Source organism: Delphinus delphis, chromosome 3 (assembly GCF_949987515.2).
Source record: "Delphinus delphis chromosome 3, mDelDel1.2, whole genome shotgun sequence".
NCBI lineage: Eukaryota > Metazoa > Chordata > Mammalia > Artiodactyla > Delphinidae > Delphinus > Delphinus delphis.
Window position 1 is genome coordinate 60,123,088 of NC_082685.1, and position 20,868 is coordinate 60,143,955.

Below are 20,868 nucleotides of genomic sequence, written 5' to 3' on the forward strand. Positions count from 1 at the left end.
AGATACCCCACATCCAAAGACAAAGGAGAAGCCACGATGAGAAGGTAGGAGGGGCGCAATCACAGTAAAATCAAATCCCATAACTCCTGGGTGGGTGACTCACAAACTGGAAAACATTTATACCACAGAAGTCCACCCACTGGAGTGAAGGTTCTGAGCCCCATATCAGGCTTCCCAACCTGGGGGTCCGACAACGGGAGGAGGAATTCCTAGAGAATCAGACTTTGATGGCTAGTGGGATTTGATTGCAGGACTTTGACAGGACTGGGGGAAACAGAGACTCCACTCTTGGAGGGCACACACAAAGTAGTGTGCGCATCGGGACCCAGGGGAAGGAGCAGTGACCCCAGAGGAGACTGAACCAGACCTGCCTGCTAGTGTTGGAGGGTCTCCTGCAGAGGCGGGGGGGTGGCTGTGGTTCACCATGGGGACAAGGACACTGGTAGCAGAAGTTCTGGGAAGTACTCGTTGGTGTGAGCCCTCCTAGAGTCCGCCATTAGCCCCACCAAAGACCCAGGTAGGCTACAGTGCTGGGTCACCTCAGGCTAAATAACCAACGGAGGGAACCCAGCCCCACCCATCAGTAGACAAGCAGATTAAAGTGTTACTGAGCTCTGCCCACCAGAGCAACAACCAGCTCTACCCACCACCAGTCCCTCCCATCAGGAAACTTGCACAAGCCTCTTTGATAGCCTCATCCACCAGAAGGCAGACAGCAGAAGCAAGAAGAACTACAATTCTTCAGCCTGTGAAAGGAAAACCACACTCACCGAAATACAGACAAAATGAAAAGGTAAAGACTTTGTACCAGATGAAGGAACAAGATAAAACCTCAGAAAAACAACTAAATGAAGTGGAGATAGGCAACCTTCCAGAGAAAGAAATCAGAATAATGATAGTGAAGATGATCCAGGACCTGGGAAAAAGAATGGAGGCAAAGATCGAGAAGATGCAAGAAATGTTTAACAAAGACCTAGAAGAATTAAAGAACAAACAAACATAGATGAACAATACAATAACTGAAATGAAAAATACACTAGAAGGAATCAATAAGACACTGATGAAAGATATTAAAGATGATATAAACAGATGGAGAGATACACCATGTTCTTGGATTGGAAGAATCAACATTGTGAAAATGACTCTACCACCCAAAGCAATCAACAGATTCAATGCAATCTCTATCAAAATACCAATGGCATTTTTCACAGAACTAGAACAAAAAATTCCACAATTTGTATGGAAACACAAAAGACCCCGAATAGCCAAAGCAATCTTGAGAAAGAAAAACGGAGCTGGAGGAATAAGGCTCCCTGACTTCAGACTATACTACAAAGCCACAGTAATCAAGAGAGTATGGTACTGGCACAAAAACAGAAATATAGATCAATGGAACAGGAAAGAAAGCCCAGAGATAAACCCACATACATATGGTCACCTTATTTCTGATAAAGGAGGCAAGAATATACGATGGAGAAAAGACAGCCTCTTCAGTAAGTGGTGCTAGGAAAACTGGACAGCTACATGTAAAAGAAGGAAATTAGAACACTCCCTAACACAATACACAAAAATAAATTCAAAATGGATTAAAGACCTAAATGTAAGACCAGACACTAAAACTCTTAGAGGAAAACATCGGCAGAACACTCTATGACATAAATCACAGCAAGATCTTTTTTGACTCACCTCCTAGAGGAATGGAAATAAAAACAAAAATAAACAAATGGGACCTAATGAAACTTAAAAGGTTTTGCACAGCAAAGGAAACCATAAACAAGATGAAAAGACAACCCTCAGAATGGGAGAAAATATTTGCAAATGAAGCAACTGACAAAGGATTAATCTCCAAAATTATAAGCAGCTCATGCAGCTCAATATCAAAAAAACAAACAACCCAATCCAAAAATGGGCAGAAGACCTAAATAGACATTTCTCCAAAGAAGATATACAGACTGCCAACAAACACACGAAAGAATGTTCAACATCATTAATTATTAGAGAAATGCAAATCAAAACTACAATGAGATATCATCTCACACCAGTCAGAATGGCCATCATCAGAAAATCTACAAACAGTAAATGCTGGGGAGGGTGTGGAGAAAAGGGAACCCTCTTGCACTGTTGGTGGGAATGTAAATTGATACAACCACTATGGAGAACAGTATGGAGGTTCCTTAAGAAACTAAAAATACAACTACCATATGACCCAGCAATCCCACTACTGGGCATATACACTGAGAAAACCATAATTCAAAGAGTCATGTACCACAATGTTCACTGCAGCTCTATTTACAACAGCCAGGACATGGAAGTGTCCATCGACAGATAAATGGATAAAGAAGAGTGCCACATATATACAATGGAATATTACTCAGCCAAAAAAAGAAACAAAATTGAATTACTTGTAGTGAGGTGGATGGACCTAGAGTCTGTCATGCAGAGTGAGGTAAGTCAGAAAGAGAAAAACAAATATAGTATGATAACACATATATCTGGAATTTTAAAAAAAATGGTTCTGAAGAACCTAGGGGCAGGACAGGAATAAAGACGCAGACATAAAGAATGGACTTGAGGACAAGCGGAGGGGGAAGGGTAAGCTGGGACAGAGTGAGAGAGTGGCATGGACGTATATATACTACCAAATGTAAGATAGATAGCTAGTGGGAAGCAGCCACATAGCACAGGGAGATCAGCTCGGTGCTTTGTGACCACCTAGAGGGGTGGGATAGGGAGAGAGGGAGGGAGGGAGACACAAGAGGAGGGGATATGGGGATATATGTATATGTATAGCTGATTCACTTTGTTATAAAGCAGAAACTAACACACCACTGTAAAGCAATTATACTGCAATAAAGATGTTAAAAATTTTTTTTAATTTAAAAAATAAAAGAAAAACAAAGAAGACATACAGCCAAGAAGCACATGAAAAGCTGCTCAACATCACTTATTATCAGAGAAATGCAAATCAAAACTACAGTGAGGTATCACCTCACACCAGTTAGAATGGGCATCATCAGAAAATCTACAAACAACAAATGCTGGAGAGGGTATGGAGAAAAGGGAACACTCTTGCACTGCTGGTGGGAATATAAATTGGTACAGCCACTATGGAGAACAGTATGGAGATTCCTTAAAAAACTAAAAATAGAATTACCATATGACGCAGCAATCCCATTACTGGGCACATACCCAGAGAAAACCATAATTCAAAAAGACACATGAGTGCTTCCCTGGTGGCGCAGTGGTTGAGAGTCCGCCTGCTGATGCAGGGGACACGGGTTCGTGCCCCGGTCCGGGAAGATCCCACATGCCACGGAGCAGTTGGGCCCATGAGCCATGGCCGCTGAGCATGCGCATCCGGAGCCTGTGCTCCACAACGGGAGAGGTCACAACAGTGACAGGCCCGCATACCACAAAAAAAAAAAAAAAAAGACACATGAACCCCAATGTTCAATGCAGCACTATTTACAATAGCCAGGTCATGGAAGCAACCTAAATCCCCATCGACAGACGAATGAATAAAGAAGAGGTAGTACATATATACAATGGAATATTACTCAGCCATGAAAAGGAACGAAATTGGGTAATTTGTAGAGACGTGGATGGATCTAGAGACTGTCATACAGAGTGAAGTAAGTCAGAAAGAGAAAAACAAATATCGTATATTATTGCATGTATGTGGAACCTAGAAAAATGGTACTGATGAACCAGTTTGCAGGGCAGAAATTGAGACACAGATGTAGAGAACAAACGTATGGACACCAAGGGAGGAAAGCGGTGGGGGTGTGTGTGGGGGGGTGGTGGGATGAACTGGGAGACTGGGATTGACATGTATACACTAATATGTATAAAATAGATAACTTATAAGAACCTGCTGTATAAAAAATAAATTTAAAAAATAAATTACTGCACCTCAATAAAGCTGGTTGTTAAAAGTGGCTAAGAAGTTAAAAAAAAAAGAGCAACAACAAAGTATTGTATTTCTCTTACCTCTGCTGGATATACTGGGCATAATCTGAGGAATCAAATTATTGCTTGTATCCATGGGCTGGGAATTATCTTGACCCATCTGATCATCTGGTGGCATATATGCAGGAGGAGGAGTATCAGCTAAGAGGAAGAAAATGAGACAAGTTAAGTCCCAAAAGAATAGTTAAAATCTTCATCCTGCTCAAAGTTAATCTAAACGCATCTGTAAATTCTTAAGATTACCAGCAGGATTCATTACTAAACATCAGAGACACACAAAAATGTAGGATGCTACCTTAGGGCAAGGGAAAAGGAGAAAAGACAGCACACCCATTAGCTACCAGAAACCTACTGCAGGTCCACATGAATTTGTTTCAATCCAGGATAGTAAGATCAGTGCTAAAATTCACTAAAATAGAATTCAGGGTCAAGAATTTTGCCTCCATTTGCTTAGAATCATATGCTCAGAGAAACTGCAACTACTACAGGTCAATCTGAAGGCCACAGATTATCCTTGTTTAGATAGATATCTACAGAGACATTTCTGAATTATCAAGATCATCACATACTGTATGGTTATTTAAAACTGGAAAATAAAACCATGCTCTTTCAAAATTTGCCAACACTAACAGCAGCTGTCTAATTCTTCTGCAATGTCTTAAAATGGTTGCTCTGTCCTATTAAATGGCTAAATCCTATTAAGTGGCTCTTAGGAAACTGAAAGTTAACTAGAATATCTTTTGAGTTCCAACATTTGTGGTTGAAAACCTTTATAAAAGCTACAGCTATACTTATTTGTCTCATACTGTAAATACTGAATATAACTTGTTTTTCACCTCAACGTTTGTATAAGATGTATTTTGAGACAGAGCTACAGTCAGCACTGAATCTAGGACAAAGGATGAAAATTAGTTTTTGAACAAACACCTAACAGCAAGTTAAACAGTTGGAACTGAAATCCTCTTCAAAGAAACACAACACAACAAAATACAACTTCATCAATTGCTACTTCACTGCAGTAAAGAAACTACAAAGTATATATTTACATATGACCCTACTTACAACAGTAGGCATCCCAATATTTCTTGACACAGTGACCTCACGATTTACTCACATAAGACAGGCATGCCATTACCAAAATTTAGCAACTTTAAAAATCCACTTATGATCCTTCTTCAGGCAAATCGGTGCATCAGTTACCTAATTAAAGATAACTGGGGTTCATTTTAACCTACCGAAGTACAAAATGATTTGACAAGCAATGTAGCAAAGTTAAAAAAGCACACACTTTAGAGTCAGAGAAACGTGGGCCTGAACCCCACTTACTAGCTGTGCGACCTTACGCAAGGTATTTAAGCTCTTGGGGTTAATACCAGTTTCGTTTTCCATCCATAAAACAAAAAAAATCTATCTCACTTGGTTGTTCTGAAGATTAAATTTAATGTGGTATCTTTCATCACAGTATTAGTTACATAAAAGGCACCTGATAAATGGTACTTGGTATTATAAATTATACGAAAATATTTAACTTTACGTCAAATATAGCTACTTCCTTTGTTGCTGCTCTTGTTTTGGTAGAACTTAATTTTAATGCCTGATGGTATATATGGATTTAGTAATTTGGTCCAATAAATGGTCAATTGACATCTAACAACATTTTGTTTCCAGATTAGCTACTTTACTTCACATTCATCAGTCATTTTGTCTTTATGTTTTTGATAAGCTTTTACTACACACTGCCTTTACTGTATATAGGACTCCTCTCTATGAAACCTTTCAAATTAACACCATTTGGCTTCAATCTCTCAAGCTGCACTGGCAACCACTTGACACATGGTTATATCTATAGTTAGCAGTAAATGTATTTATGTGTTGCTATAACTTTGTCTATTCATTTAACAAATATTTATTGAGGATCTACTGCATACTAGATTCTGATATAGGTACTGGGTATGTAGCAATAAACAAAAGATGCTATAAAATCCCTGTTTTCATGGAGTTTATAGTCAAGACGGGGGAGGCTGGGGAAAGGCAGACTGTAAATAAAGACAATATATACTATACTGGATTGTAATACATGCTATAGAGAAAGATCAAGCAATGAGAGAGGGAAGGTGGGTTGGGAGGAGGGAGTGCAATTTTTAAATTCTATCTTATTTTATTGTCATTATTCTTAAAGGGTAATCTCTGATCTCCCCCAAATTGTGTTTGCTTTTTTAAAAAATTCAATTTATTTAAACTAAAAAAAATAAAAACAGTTCATCCACTTCCCCCACCACCTCTGGCAACCACCCATCTGTCCTCTGTATCTGTGAGCTTCGTTTCTTATTTATTTTTTAAGATTCCACATATCTTACTTGAGAGAGACCATATAGTATTTGTCTTTCTCAGTCTTATTTCATCTAGCATAATGCTGTCAAGGTTCACCCATGTTGTCACAAATGGCAAGATTTCATTCTTTTTTTATGGCTGGATAATATTCCACTGCGTGTGTATGTGTGTTATCATATCTTCTTTATCCATTCATCTATCAGTGAACACTTAGGTTGCTTCCAAATCATGTCTACTGTAAATAATGCTGCAATGAACATGGTGGGGGTAGATATCTTTCTGAGTTAGTGTTTTTGTTTTCTTTGGATAAATATCCAGAAGTAGAACTGCAGAATCACATGGTAGTTCTATTTTTGATTTTTTGAGGAAACTCCATACAAAAGTGGCTGTACTAATTTACATTCCCACCAACAGTGCACAAGAGTTCCCATATCTCCAGATCCTCACCAACACTTGTCACTTCCAACGCGTTGCAGTTGCATTTCTACCTATCTCAAAATAATAAAGCATAATATGCTGAAAATGTTGCTTTTTTCCTTCCATCTTCAATATTAAAATGACTGCACAAAAACTGACCAATTTTGATAAGTCTCTTTTTAAATGCATGCTGATATGACGGCTGTCAAATACAATCTAACAAAACTCTTCCAACTGAAGTTAAAGACAACTAAGTGCTACTAGAGCCATCTTATGGAAAAAACTGAACAAACCTTTTGGCCCACCCAATAATTGACCATTTTTGCATGAGTTTATTTCTGGACTCTCTATTCTGTTCCAATGATCTATGTGTCTGTTTTTATGCCAATATTATATTATTTTGATTATTACAGCTTTGTAATACAGTTTGAAATCAGGGAGTGTGATGCCTTCTGCTTTGTCCTTCTTTCTGAAAACTGCTTTGGCTATTCGGGGTCTTTTATGGTTCTATACAAATTTCAGGATTGTTTCTATATTTTGTGAAAAATGTCTACTTACATTTTTTTAAACTTATGGTACTTGGCAAAATAAAATTCCAAACTCTTCTGGAAGTCAAACAATTACCAAAGAATAGTCAAAAATAGTTGGCTCTTGGCATATTAACAGTTCACCCAGAGGATCAGCAGTATTAGAACAACTGCTAACTCTTAGGAATTATTTTTTTGTATCAATAAAACAAATAATCTTACCTGGGAGCTGAAATGGACTTCCTGGTCCAGAACTTGCTGGGGAGTTGGGATATGTGCTGCTAGCAGGGGAAGGAGGGTAGGGACTATTTGGAGATAAGGGAAAAGGAGTGTTGTTGGGCTGATGGAAAGAATCTGGAAACGTTGCATTTTGTGGCATGTGAGGTTCATTGTGGCTTAAGTTTCTAAACTGAACCAGAAGGCTGTGTTGTGGGTTGAATTCATTATGACGAGGCACTAATACTGGAGGTAAGACTGAAAGACAAAAATCAAAAGTCATCTGTCAGCAACGACTAAAACATCTCATACACATGAAGGGAAAGACAGAAAGTCTTCAGGGAAGACTGTAAACCTTTTAAAACAATTTATTTTTAGGAAGGGCTGCTTTGTAGAACCTTGAATCTATATTTACAAAATAACTAAACCAAAAATTCTCTAAGTACTCAGCCTATATAAAATACTCTAGAAGACAGAACATCCAAAGCAGAGAAGATATCACTCCTATTCTATAAGAGATCAAGCACATTTAAGAACAACCATAATTACAACACAGGGAATATAGCCAATATTTTATAAAAACTATAAATGGAGTATAACCTTTAAAAATTGTGAATCACCATGTTGTACACCTGAAACTTATATAATACTGTACATCAACTATACCTATAAAAAAAAGGGGGGCTTCCCTGGTGGCGCAGTGGTTGAGAGTCCGCCTGCCAATGCAGGGGACACGGGTCATGCCCCAGCCCAGGAAGATCCCACATGCCGCAGAGCGGCTAGGCCCGTGAGCCATGGCCGCTGAGCCTGCGCGTCCGGAACCTGTGCTCCGCAACGGGAGAGGCCACAACAGTGAGAGGCCTGCATACCGCCAAAAAAAAAAAAAAAAGGTAAATATGCCATCATCTCCTTAGATGTTACTGCTGTTGGTCTTGCTTTGTCTACATGCAACAGGGAACACATCCTGAACCGTGTGCACAAAAGTATCATCTCTTAGTTTGCAACCAAGGTAGCTATTTCCATGACATTACTGCTTTGCATGTTTGCTCTTTACCATTCAAGACTGTGGATGCTTTTAATGAAATAAGAAGCTAATATTAATTTGAAATAAAATAATGGATTAATATAACATAAAATTTTTTTTAAATTAAAAAATAGATAAAAACAACAATAATACAGAGAACTTAATGCACTGGGAGTTGAACAGAGGTAAGTATTCCCAGCTAGCAAGGAATCAAACAAAATACCATGGAAAAGACAACATCTGATTGGACCTTAAAGACCTGGAAGCATTTCACACGGAAGTGCTAGGGGTGGAGAGTGTAAAGAATGTAAAGGAGGAGATGGATAAGAACAGTCAGGTGGCCTAAGCACTGAACTGGGAGGTAAGACTAGAGAATAAAGTTGAGATTAGCTATGCACATGCCCTGAAAGCCTCCATGTTTCCAATTTTGGACATTTTACCTTTCTTTCTTTGAGAGATCTTGCATTTTATGTTCTTCAGTAAAGTTTTCCCAACTGAAAACAGTTAACAATTCCTAGGTAGAGGTCTTCCATTCAAAATAATTTTTCTAAACACGACCATAATGAAAATATAACCATATTTTCTAAACACGACCACAATGAAAATAATGAAAATATATACAAGAAAGCCTAAACATTTTAAGAGATATACTTTTTCTTAGCACATTCACTTTATTCAAATATTCAATTTCTCTAAAGACCCAAGTGTCAACCACATACAAATATCTGATCACCTTTCCCTACAGGAAATTGAAACAAACCTGATTTCTCTAAACTCTTACGGTACTAATTCATCTCTTTTATAACTTTCCTATATTTGTCAGTGTAATTTCACTTCCGAAAATCTCACTTTGACTCTGACATCAGTCAGCAGGAACAAAATCAATCTGTTTTTAAGTTAACTGGGTCACACTTCCCCTCCCTGAAGTAAGAATGAACCTGAGGAATCAGAAGCTCTGTAATTTGTACTGTTTTTTTATCTCTTTTCATTTTACTGAATTAGTGTTGTGATTATGTAGTTAACATCTGATTACAATCGCTTTGTTCTACAGTGTATTACTAACTGCTGTTCCCCTTACAAAATGATGGGACAGATGCCACTGGACAGTAGGGCATGAGACAGTAAGAATGTCTATGTGTAGCTGGCTAGTAATCTGAAAGACTTAGTGAAATAACTACTTAGGAGTTCAATCCAGTAAGGATTTCTTTACTTTTTTTTTTTTTGAGGCAGAACTAAAATCACTGATTTCTCTCTTACTTGTATATTATCTATACACATCTTTTTTTTAGAAATTATTTAATTTTCATTCAAAAATAATACATGGATAGTTTAAAAAAATAGATGCTACAAGAGATTATAAACAAAAAGAACAATTTCTAAGCCTCCTCCTATACTGCTTCCAGAGACAACAAATTTAAACTCTTAGCCATTTCTTCTAACATTCACTTTGTGCACTACTAAGTAATATGCTTATACTGTTGTTATTGGTTGGTCAAGACATTATTCGTAGACTTGCTTTTGTGGCAAATGAAGTAGCTTTCTTAAACCATTCTATCCCACTCCCCTTGCCCTTCCCCACAATAAAGTCACATAAAAAATTTTGGTTAAATCAATATCCAGGGTTTATATTTTATATGTTATACAAATTATATAAATACAATTCACTGCTGAATTGTATTTATTATGTATAAATAATAAATACAAGTATATATTATGATTATATTTTTCCTTGAACAATGTTTTTATTAATTATTGCCCTGGTCCTTCATTTGCTTAATCTCAAGTCTGTACCACTAATTTCCAGAAGTCCAACAGATCTATCAAATTCCCATCAATATTATTTTCCAGATCCCACAAATATACAAATAATCTATTGATTCCACTTTCTCCCCTGATCCTCCATCCTTTGCTATAATCTAGACTGGCTGCTGCTTAAGTCTCCTACAAATCTGAGGTCCTTGGACTTCCCCTTCTCTTCTCTCCTGTTGGATCCCATTTCCTGGACCTCATTCTCTATTAGCTTCCTACGGAAGGATGTAAGCAAGAGAAATTTTGAGCCCTGGCCTATATGAAAATATCTTGTCTTATGTTTATCTGCAGACAGATTCCAGAATAGATAACTTTTTCTCTCTGAATTTGGGGGGCACTGCTTCATTTTCTTCTAGAATCTAAAACTGCATTGAGAAATCCAGTATTCTCATTCCCAGTCTTTTCTGTGTGCCCTGACTTTTCTCTCTGAGAGCTTTCAAAATCTTCTTTTTATCCATGATATGCTAAAATTTCATGTGTGGGTCTTTTTTCTGCCCCTTGTTCTGGTTACTCAGTCACTGGGCCCTTTCAATTTTCAGTTCTGGGAACTGTTCTAGTATGATTTCTTTGATAATTTTCTCCTTCCCATTTTCTCCAATGCTTGATTTCTAGAATGTATTATTTTATTGGAATATTTAATTTGAAACTTATTCTGAGCCAGTTAATGTTTTATCTAAGCACTTTTCATGCATTAACTCATCTAATTCTCGTAACTAACCTGAAGTACATATTATTATTCCCACTTTACAGATGAGGAAACAAAGTCACAGAAAGGCTAATTAATTTGCCTGTGGTCACACTGATAGCATTGGTAAAGTCAGGATTCAAATCCAGAAAGTCTGGTTCCAGAACATAGTCTTAACCAGTAGACAATACTGCCTATTAAACACTGGATCACTTGGGTTGGCCCTCTATTTTTCTTTTAGCACTTTCCAACTATTTTCCATCCTTTTTTTTTTTTTACCATTCTGCAATACTTTCTGGCTCCACTATATGTGATCTTATATAAGTTACTTCCCTATAAGTAACTATGTGATCTTATATAAGGTACTTCCCTATTAAGTTTTGGTTTCCTTATCTGTAAACTTACTGGTAAACTTAGAGTGCTGTAAAATGTTAGTACCATTTTCTAACCCTATGAAGGAATAACCTCATAGTATTAGGAAAGTGTCTCGTCCTTAAGTGCTCAATAAATGTTCATTACTATTACTATTACTGTTACTATAATTATGACTTTATTAATACTGATACTATAAAGTGATCCATCCTGTGCCACAGCTGCTTAACTTGCTTAAGCATACCAGGCCTAAGCCCCAGTCTTTTCTACAGAATGAATCACACCTGAGAAAAACATATTACAAAAATAAGACATTTCTATTGACTGATTATTGGACACACCCTAGCTATGGGGGAATACACTAAATTCCTTGACTTTCTTTCCAACAACTTCTAGCAAATATCAAGCCTGGGAATTTTTCAAACTACACTTCTCTATTAAATCCTCACATCTTCCTTTCCTCATCAATTCCTCAGGCTACAGCTCTCCTTGGATTCAACAAGAAACTGAGAATCACCTCAAATACCACCTGGCAGCTCTAAAGCCCTTAAAATGAACTTTCCCTGACAGCACCATTACTACTATTTTTGTTTTTTTTTTGCTAGTCTCCACAATCAATGTTATTTTTATAGCTTTTTTACCATACTGGGCTCTTATATTATCTTCAGTGAAATCCAGCGAGGCCCGCAGACTAAGGTTGCTACCCTGATTCCTGCCTCTGGGTATTTACCCCTGGAGTAATCCCCCACCCTCTGAGTATATTATCTGTGACTTGCTTCTAACCAAGAGCATATGGCAAAAGTGACAGGATGTACGTGATAACATTCCACAAGAATACAATGTTCCTTCTGGCAAGAAGACACTTTCTTACTGGCTCTGAAGAATTAAGTGGCCATGAATGTGAGCTACTTATGAAGAAGGTCCCATGGCAAGCAAATGAAGGCAGCCTCCAGTCAACAACCAGACAGAGTCCAACAGCCTGCAAGGAACTGAATCCTGATAATAATCACATGAGCTGGGAAGGAGCTCCTTTCTCAGGTGAGCCTCTGGTAAGACCCAAGCCCTGACCAATACCTAGAGTACAGCCTTGCAAAGGACCCAGTTAAGCCATGCCTGGACTCCTGACTGACAGAAACTGTGAGATAATTAACATGTATTAAGCCACTTACCTTGTGGTACTTTGTTATGCAGCAATAGATAACTAATGTACCCAGCTAGTATCTCAGCTTATATAATTCAGTCAATACAAAAAAAAATTTACTGAGCACTCCCTACTAAGTTCAAGTTAATAATACTATTCTAGGCACTGGGAATGCAGTACAGAATGAGCCAGAGGAAGGTACTTCTCACATCAGTCAATAAAAAAAATAAATACCTAATAGAGTCAAGAAGTGATGGGGGCATTTGAGCAAGGACTAAATGAAATGAGAAAATGTGACACGAAAAGATCCTGGGGGGAGAGTACTCTAAGTAGAGGAAACAGCATTGGAAAAAAGCCTGGATGCAGGAATATGGCAAGTCCAAGGAACAGAGGAAGTTTGAGGATAGTTTATGTAAGCCCTTGTAGAAATCTGCTCTAAATGTGACAGAAAGCCTTTAAAGTGTTTTGGGCAGGGACTGACATGATTTGATATATATTTTCTAAAGATCACTCTGGATGCTATAATAGAAAACAGAATGGGTTGAGGGAAAGAAAAAAGACAGAGAGACCAATTAGGAGACTACTTAAGGTGAAAGATGATGATGGTCTGTACTAGAGTAGTGGTGTTAGAGATGGTGAGATGATATGCTCAAGATATATTTTGAAGGTACAGCAAACAGCATTTGCTCATAGCTCAAACACAGAACCTAAGAGAGAAATAAAAGATGACTTCTAGGGAGCAATTACATGAATGCTAGTGCCATGTACTTCAACTGGGAAAACTGGAGGAAATAAAAGACTTAGTGGGAAAAACAAATCCAAAGTCCTATCTAGACATATTAAATCTGATGTTTATTAGACATTCCGGTGGAGATGTTAAGTAGGCAACTGGATACAGAGTCAGGAGAAGCTGACTCTGGAGTTCAAAATGTGCACATAAGCTTATAGATAGTTTTAGGACATGTGATAACATAAAAGTACACAGAGGAAAAATATAGATGGAGAAAAAGTCCAGGGACTGACTCCTGTAAAAACAGGAAAACAGCCAACAAAGAGACTAAGCAAAAACAGCCAGTGAGGTAGGAGAACTAGGAGAGTGTAATGTTTCAGAAGCCAATATAAAAAAGTTTTGAGCGGGAGGGAAAAAGAGCAACTGTATCAAATGACGTTGATGGGGCAGGTAAGATGAGGACTGAGAATGAATGACCCCTCTATCTGTAACAAGGCAGTCATTAGTGAATTTGACAAGTCAAATGGTAGGGAAGGAAGACTAACTAGAGGGGTATCAAGAAAGAACAGGAAGAAAGTAATGTGGAGATAATAAACATGGAGACTACTATAAAAGGTAGACTGAAGGTGGGGGCATATTCTTGAGGTCAAGACAGAAATTCTTTCTTAACTTTTATTTGAAGTTGGGCTGTATCATGACATGCTTGTATGCTTTCAGAAAAAGTCTAGCAGAGAGGGAAAATACAATGCTGGAATAAATAAAAAATAAACAAAAAGGAGTGGGATGTAGTACACACATAGAACTTAGACTTCAGATAAAATAGAGGAATGGCAGAGTGTATATACGACTGGCTGCTTACAGCGAACAATGAATTAGAACAAGCCACTTGGGAGCTGTATCATCCATATATTAAGCTCAATTTAAAATCCAGTACTCCTCCCAAGATTAAAATCTTTAAGAAGGAAACATAAAGCTAAAACAACCTTCTTAATTACTAAATTCAGTCAAATGCAAATCAGAAAGAGAAAAGTTTTTATAATTTTTCCCAGAGGAGTTAAAACCTACCTGGACTCTCCACTCTCTTATAGTGGTATGGGTTGATACAAACTTCCTTTTGTTTAGATCCAAAAGGAAATTCACAAATATCCAATGGCTTTAGCTCGTGATGACTCTGCAAATCAGGCCAGCGCCAAACACGACAATATATAACATGGGGCAAGCCTTTTCTGTGAGAAACCTGCAGGCGTCCATCTAAAGATCTGGGAATAGTGACACATTTGCTTGGCTGTCCTGGACTGCTCAAGGCTTTCTCCAGTTCCTCCATGGCACCCTTTTTCTTTTTTAGCTTTTTTACCAAAGCATCGACTGCCTTCTCTGCCCATTTCTCCTCTTCATCACCTTGCTTCCAGCCCAACAATCGCTTTACTGCTGGACTAGTAAAAGAAAACAAGCTGGCCATTGACGTCATTTGATTTAACTCTTCAGAAACCTTCCTGCAACTCAAAGTCAGATCACAAGCGAAAAGTCATATACAAGTCCTAAAGAAAAGTTCCAATTAAAAAGGGAGGAGTGACATTTATCTTCATAAGTGCCATAAGCTTCTTTCATTGGTTCAAGTCCTGAAAGAGAAAGGGGGAAAATTTAAATGAATGCAATTAACATACATTTAAATCAATATAATTTGAAAAGCATATTACTTTTAAATAACAGCAGAAAAGGATTACAAAGTAAAACAAAAAACCTACGTCTAGAAAGAGAAATTTTCTTAGTCCTGTGACCACTCACTTCCTTCTTCATAATATGAACAAGTAATTCACTGGCAATGCCAAATGATAACCAAAAGCAAAGTAGGGTGCTCTACTTTCTATGTATTATCCCCCAACCAAAAAAAAAAAACAGCCTCTAGACCTTTATTTCTTTCGGTCAGAAGCCCCCAAATCTAAGGTTTGATTCTAATGTACTTTTCTTCATTGATATCCAGGTTATGTGCTGTGTCAGTTTTGAACATGATATTATCCTGATTTGAACAAAAGTCTTAAGAGAAATCTAGCTCTTCCCTAGGGTCATTATTCTCTTTAAAATGTTCCACAGACTTGTAAGATTTGGGCAAAAGTCATAGTAGTACTCAAGTCACATTATTATTATAGATGCAAATTTTATTAGAAGTTGTCGTAAGATGTACCAAACCCTCAACTAAATTATAACATACTTAACTGCCAGAAAAATGGGAGGTATCTACTTTTAAAATGAAGAATGCTAGATTTAAAGAGAATAAATTCAAAGTTTAATCCCAAAAAAGATAGTTTATAATTTCATAATTCCTATTGCCTTCTCTGATATTTTAAGCATGTTAAGTTAATGAACCTGCTCCAGACAGACCACCATTCTACACCCTGAAGAAGCCCTTGGTGATGGTGACAAGAGGAAGCAATATGCAGTGGTACTCCACCAATAAGAGTGGTACAATCCCCTGTGGTCACTATACAGCCAACCACAGACAATGAATAGCTAGTGAAATAGCAGGAGTAATGTTTGGAAAAAGGATGTCAGTAACAAAAGATGCTTCCTTTCTTATGCCTAAAATTGCCAAATAATGCTGACGCTCTGTCTTTGACAAATACTAGCAAATTCTAGCATCAAGCCTATTCTGGATTGGGGTGCATCTTCCCAGGAAAGAACACATGTGCTCAGTTAAAACTCAGGTAAACATAAAGTAAAATAAAACAGAGTTAAATTCAACAAATATGTATTGATTGCTTGTCGCCATGTACTGTGAACAGCCATGATGGTACTTTAAAAAAAAAAAAAGAAGTCATATACCAAATAATTTCATCTTAAGAGCCAACTGATTCATTCTTTCAATATGTGCTTAGTAAGAGCCTACTAAGTGCCAGGCACTGTTCTAGGTGCTGATCCAGAAAAGGAAAAGTATAGGAGCACTGACTGACTCCTCTTTAGGAGAAAAGGGTTACATGTAGAGCTATGGAACATTACGGTTCCTCCTTTAAAAAGTGCTTAATTGATCAAAAAGGGCTAAGAGCTGCAAGCATTTATTCACACTGTACACCACACCCAAGAAACCTGTATCATAACCTCTTGGCACCTGTCACTAGGAACTGCACAATCTTCAATTAGACTGACTTCTCCCTACTTGCAAGGCCAGACTATACAGAGTGCAGAGAACAACTTACACCCTGTTTCACTAAACTCAAATTCCACTCAACCTGCTGCCACTGGGAAGTCACATGTGCTCAGATGCTCAGTACTGGCTATCCAGACTGCCATGCTGGAACCATGGGAGGAAGGGTACAGGGAAGTGAAGGTATACTCCTTATGTATGGATGGATATGCCTAACCCTATGCAGGACATCTTTCCCAATGCTACACAGGATAATTTTCATCAGGTAAGCAAAACTGCCTACCTTAAACCAAAGAAATACAACAAAAAGATGAAAGCACGTTTTTCAGTAACAGGTCACAGAGTATAAAGTGTTATGAGTTAAACAAACTGTAAGAAAGGCTTATTTCAGTTGTAGCAACATTAAGGATATAAGATAAGCCATCTGGGTCCGAAAGTAAAGGCATGGTTTGGTTGTCTGAGATGAGAAGGAAAATTTCAAAGGAAAAGGGGCACAAGTAAAAAAATCCATAGGCAGATATGAAGAGAGCATTTCCTAGGATAGAGAGCAGATAGGCCTGGCTGACTGAGACCTTATTCTGTAATACTAGAATATAACAGAAGCTAAACAGAGTAGTGCATGTGTATGAGAGAGAGATGTATGAGCAATGATATGTTGAAGAACGGAGAGACAAAAGCAGAGGAGCTTTAAGACCAGATACTAGATTAGTAGTTAACCACCAGAAAGTGCTTAATAAATGTTAACTACTAACCTAGTATCACTATTACTATTAAATACTAACCATATTATGTACTAACAAGAAAAAAGGGGAAAGTTATTTGTGTATATAAACCCAAAACAAGGACTAAAAGGCTACATACTAAATTATTCATTGCAGTTACCTCTGGGGAGAGGCATGGAATGGAAGACAAGCAAAATAGAAAGGGGTCCTGCATGATTTGTTCTATATGCTTCTGTATTTTTTTAACCTTTTAACAAAGGCATAATTCTAAGATAAAAATAGTAGAAGGACTTCCCTGGTGGTCCAGGGGTTAAGAATCCGCCTTCCAATGCAGGAGACGCGGGTTCGATCCCTGGTCAGGGAACTAAGATCCCACATGCTGCGGGGCAACTAAGCCCACACGCTCTAGAGCCCGTGAGCCACAACTACTGAGCCTGCGTGCTCTGGAGCCCACGTGCCACAACTAGAGAGCCTGTGCCCCGCAGGGAAAGATCCCACGTGCCGCAACAAATATCCCAAGTGCCACAGCTAAGACCCGATGCAGCCAAATAAATTAAAGAAATAAATAAAATAGGAGAGAATCTATTATCTACTATAGAACAGAATGGAGTTAAGAGTGCTAGTACAAAAAAACCGGTGAAACTCATGCATGCTACTAGAACTCAGGATGGTGGTTACCCTTTAAAGGGAAGAGTGGGGGTATTGACTGGAAGGGAGCTTGAGGATTTCTGCCATCCTGGTAAAGTTCATCTTGCTCTGGGTGATTTTATGAGAGAGTCACTTTGTGAAAATTTGGCTGGCTGAATACTGAAGATGTACACACTTTCTGTTAACAATTTAAAAATATTTTCCTGTTATGTAAAGTGCAGAGTGGTCAGCTTCCTTCCTATGTTTTGCCCATCTTCAGGTCCCCTTCTCACAGGCAATCCCTCTTGTATTGTCTTTTATGTCTTTCCAGAGAAATTTTACACAAATACAGATATATAAATAATCATAACCTTTTTTGCACACAAATAGTGGTATATTGAAAAGAAAAAAAGCAAGGTACAGAAAAATGTATAAACGTTATCTTCAAGATCTCTCCATACCTATATAGAAACAGCTTCCATATTCTTTTCTAATACACAGAATTCCAGTGTAAAAGTAATCTTTTAAGAGTACATCAAACTACGTCATTTCTCTGCTCAAAGATCATCCAGCAGTTTCCCATTACACTCAATATCCAAATTCTTTAACATTACTTTATAGGACCTACATGATCCAGCCTCTGGCTTCTCCTCCAAACTCATTTTTAGCATTCTCCTAGCTAACTTTGCACACAACCACACTTGAAGGCTTTCCATTTCTCAAATGCTCCAAAGTCATTTCTACCTCAAGGCCTTTGCACTTGATGTTCCCTCCCATGGAATTCTCCACTCCCAGATCTTAACATGGCTTTCTCTCTCAATTAATTCAGCTGCTCAAAAGTCACCTTCTGAAAAAGGACTTCCCTGACCACTTTATCTAAAATAGCATACATCCCACTCCTGCATCATTCTCTATCCCCTGGTCCTGTTCAATTTTCTTTCATGACATTTATAATAATCTGATATCATATCAATTTTATTTATTAACTACATGCCTTCCCCACAGAAATGTTAGAAGGCAGGTAGTCTTGTCTTCTTTATCCATCATCATATTCCCTTGGACCTAGAATAGTGCTTATTTATTAAATAAGTGAGTGAGTAGAGAGTTGAAAAAAAGCAATTTGTAAAAACATATATACCTTTATAAGAGCAACTGTGTAAAATTTAAAACAAAAAAAAGGAGTTCTTTATGGACATGCACAGATATAGTAAGAGAATAAAAGTATGCATGGAAATGATACATACCAACCTCAGGATACTGAATACTGACTATCTCTGGTGAAAGAAGAAAGAAGGTGGAAGAACACATGGAAAAGCTTTAGCTGTGTTTCTTTTAAAACTAGATTTGAAGAAAATCTGACAAATCATCACATATAGTATTTTCTCTACTTTTCTACATTTAAATATTTTATAACTCAAAAATGCACTATTTTTAATTTAAGTATTATCAATGTAATGAAAACAGAAGAGGATCAGATTCTGTCCTTTACTAGGCATATGACCATGACCAGGTATCACTCTTTCTAAGCCTATTAATTTTTCTATAAAATAGGGATGATGGTTCCCAAGTCATTAAAATGATGAAGTAATAAAATAATGTGTGCCTGAAGTATTGAAAACACACATATACATACATGTAATAGATGCTTTATAAACTCAAACATGCTATTCACACATGAACTTCTAGCACTGGGAAAGGGGAAGGGACAAACTTTGCACTCACTTCTTTAAATATGGAATGATTAAAAATTTTAAACATGTTTAATTGAATTCTTTCTAAAAATGTTTTATAACTTTCCAAACTGCATAACTGGTATGCGCAAGTAATCCAAGTACTTGTTATCTAAAGTTAAAAAAGGGAGCAAAATTGATCATAAAAATTCACTAATTAATAAGTAAAAGACCTGATCAGGCACTTCACAAAAGATATCAAAATTGCCATTAGATGGTAAAATGGACTCAACAGCATTAGTTATCAAAGAAATTTTAAAAATTTTAAAAAAAGACAGTGAGATATCACACATCTACCAGAATAGCTAGACTTAAAAAAAAAAAAAAAGAGAGAGAGAGAGAGAAGGTGTTCATGACAATCAGAACAATTCTTACATATTGCTAGCAAAAATATAAACTAGCCCAACCACTTTGGAAAATTGTTTGACAACATCTACTAATGCTAAACATAGGTCCCTATGACCCAGCAATTCCATTCCTAGGTATATATCCAACAGAAACAAGTGCTATGTCAACCCGAAGGCAAGTACATGTTCATAACAACTTTATTTGTAATAGTCCCAAATTGGAAATAACCCAAATATTCATCAACAGTAGAGTGGGTAGATAAACCACAGTAATAAATTCATACAACAGAATACTTCACAGCAATGAAAAAGAACACACACATGTAAAACATGCATGAATCTCACTGATATACTGAAGAAGTCAGATACAAAAGATTACACATTTTATCATTCCAACTACATGACATTCAAAAACAGGCAAAACTAACCTATGGCATCAGAGGCAAGAATATTACTAAGAGGGGACAAGACAGCCTTCTGGGGAGCTAGAAAATTTCTATATCTTGATCTGGGTGATGGTGGTATAGATGTACACATACATAAAAGTTCACTGAGCTATACACATAAGATTTGTATACTTTAAGATATACTTCAATTTAAAAAATCTTTTAAAAATTTACTAGTGTACTGATCACTTATAATTAGTTCACTAGCATCTCCCTTACTGTAACAGCTTCTAAACCACAAATGAAACTGCAAATTCTGCAAAAAGTGTGACATTTCATAAAGTTTATTAAAATGAGAGCAAAAGATGCAAGGTCTGGGATTTAATTTTACCTTACTATCCTATAAACAAATAAGTCTATTGTTGTTTCATGCATACTGTCAAAGAACATGAGACTCCTTTATTAATCATGGCCCATCAAGCAACGTAAGCGTCAGATGTACGGTTCCCTTTGCCGCTGAGACCCACAGGAATATTGCAATATGACCCAGATGGACAGTACTCCTGCAGTGGTTTGCACTTATGATGAACAGTGAGTTTGGAAAATTCACCATTTTTATAGTTATCAGTAAGCAATAATAACTTCACTGTCAACGGATTAACAGAAGTCCATGGGAAAATCCATAAATATTTTAAT

General features: G+C 37.3%; 1 protein-coding gene across 5 annotated transcripts in view; it reads right to left on the reverse strand.

The window, feature by feature from the left end:
* The window catches only part of SMAD5 (SMAD family member 5), a 53,857-nt gene that overhangs the window by 19,361 nt on the left and 13,628 nt on the right, over positions 1 to 20,868 (reverse strand). For all 5 annotated transcript variants that reach the window (XR_009518958.1, XR_009518957.1, XR_009518959.1 and 2 more), the window contains exons 2-4: positions 14,287 to 14,840; positions 7,467 to 7,718; positions 3,991 to 4,110 (exon numbers count right to left, since the gene is read on the reverse strand). Coding sequence is in view for 1 of the 5 variants with exons in the window: in XM_060008795.1 (XP_059864778.1) it covers positions 3,991 to 4,110; positions 7,467 to 7,718; positions 14,287 to 14,689 (775 nt within the window). In the remaining 4 variants the exon portion in view is untranslated. The remainder of the gene's footprint in view (positions 1 to 3,990; positions 4,111 to 7,466; positions 7,719 to 14,286; positions 14,841 to 20,868) is intronic.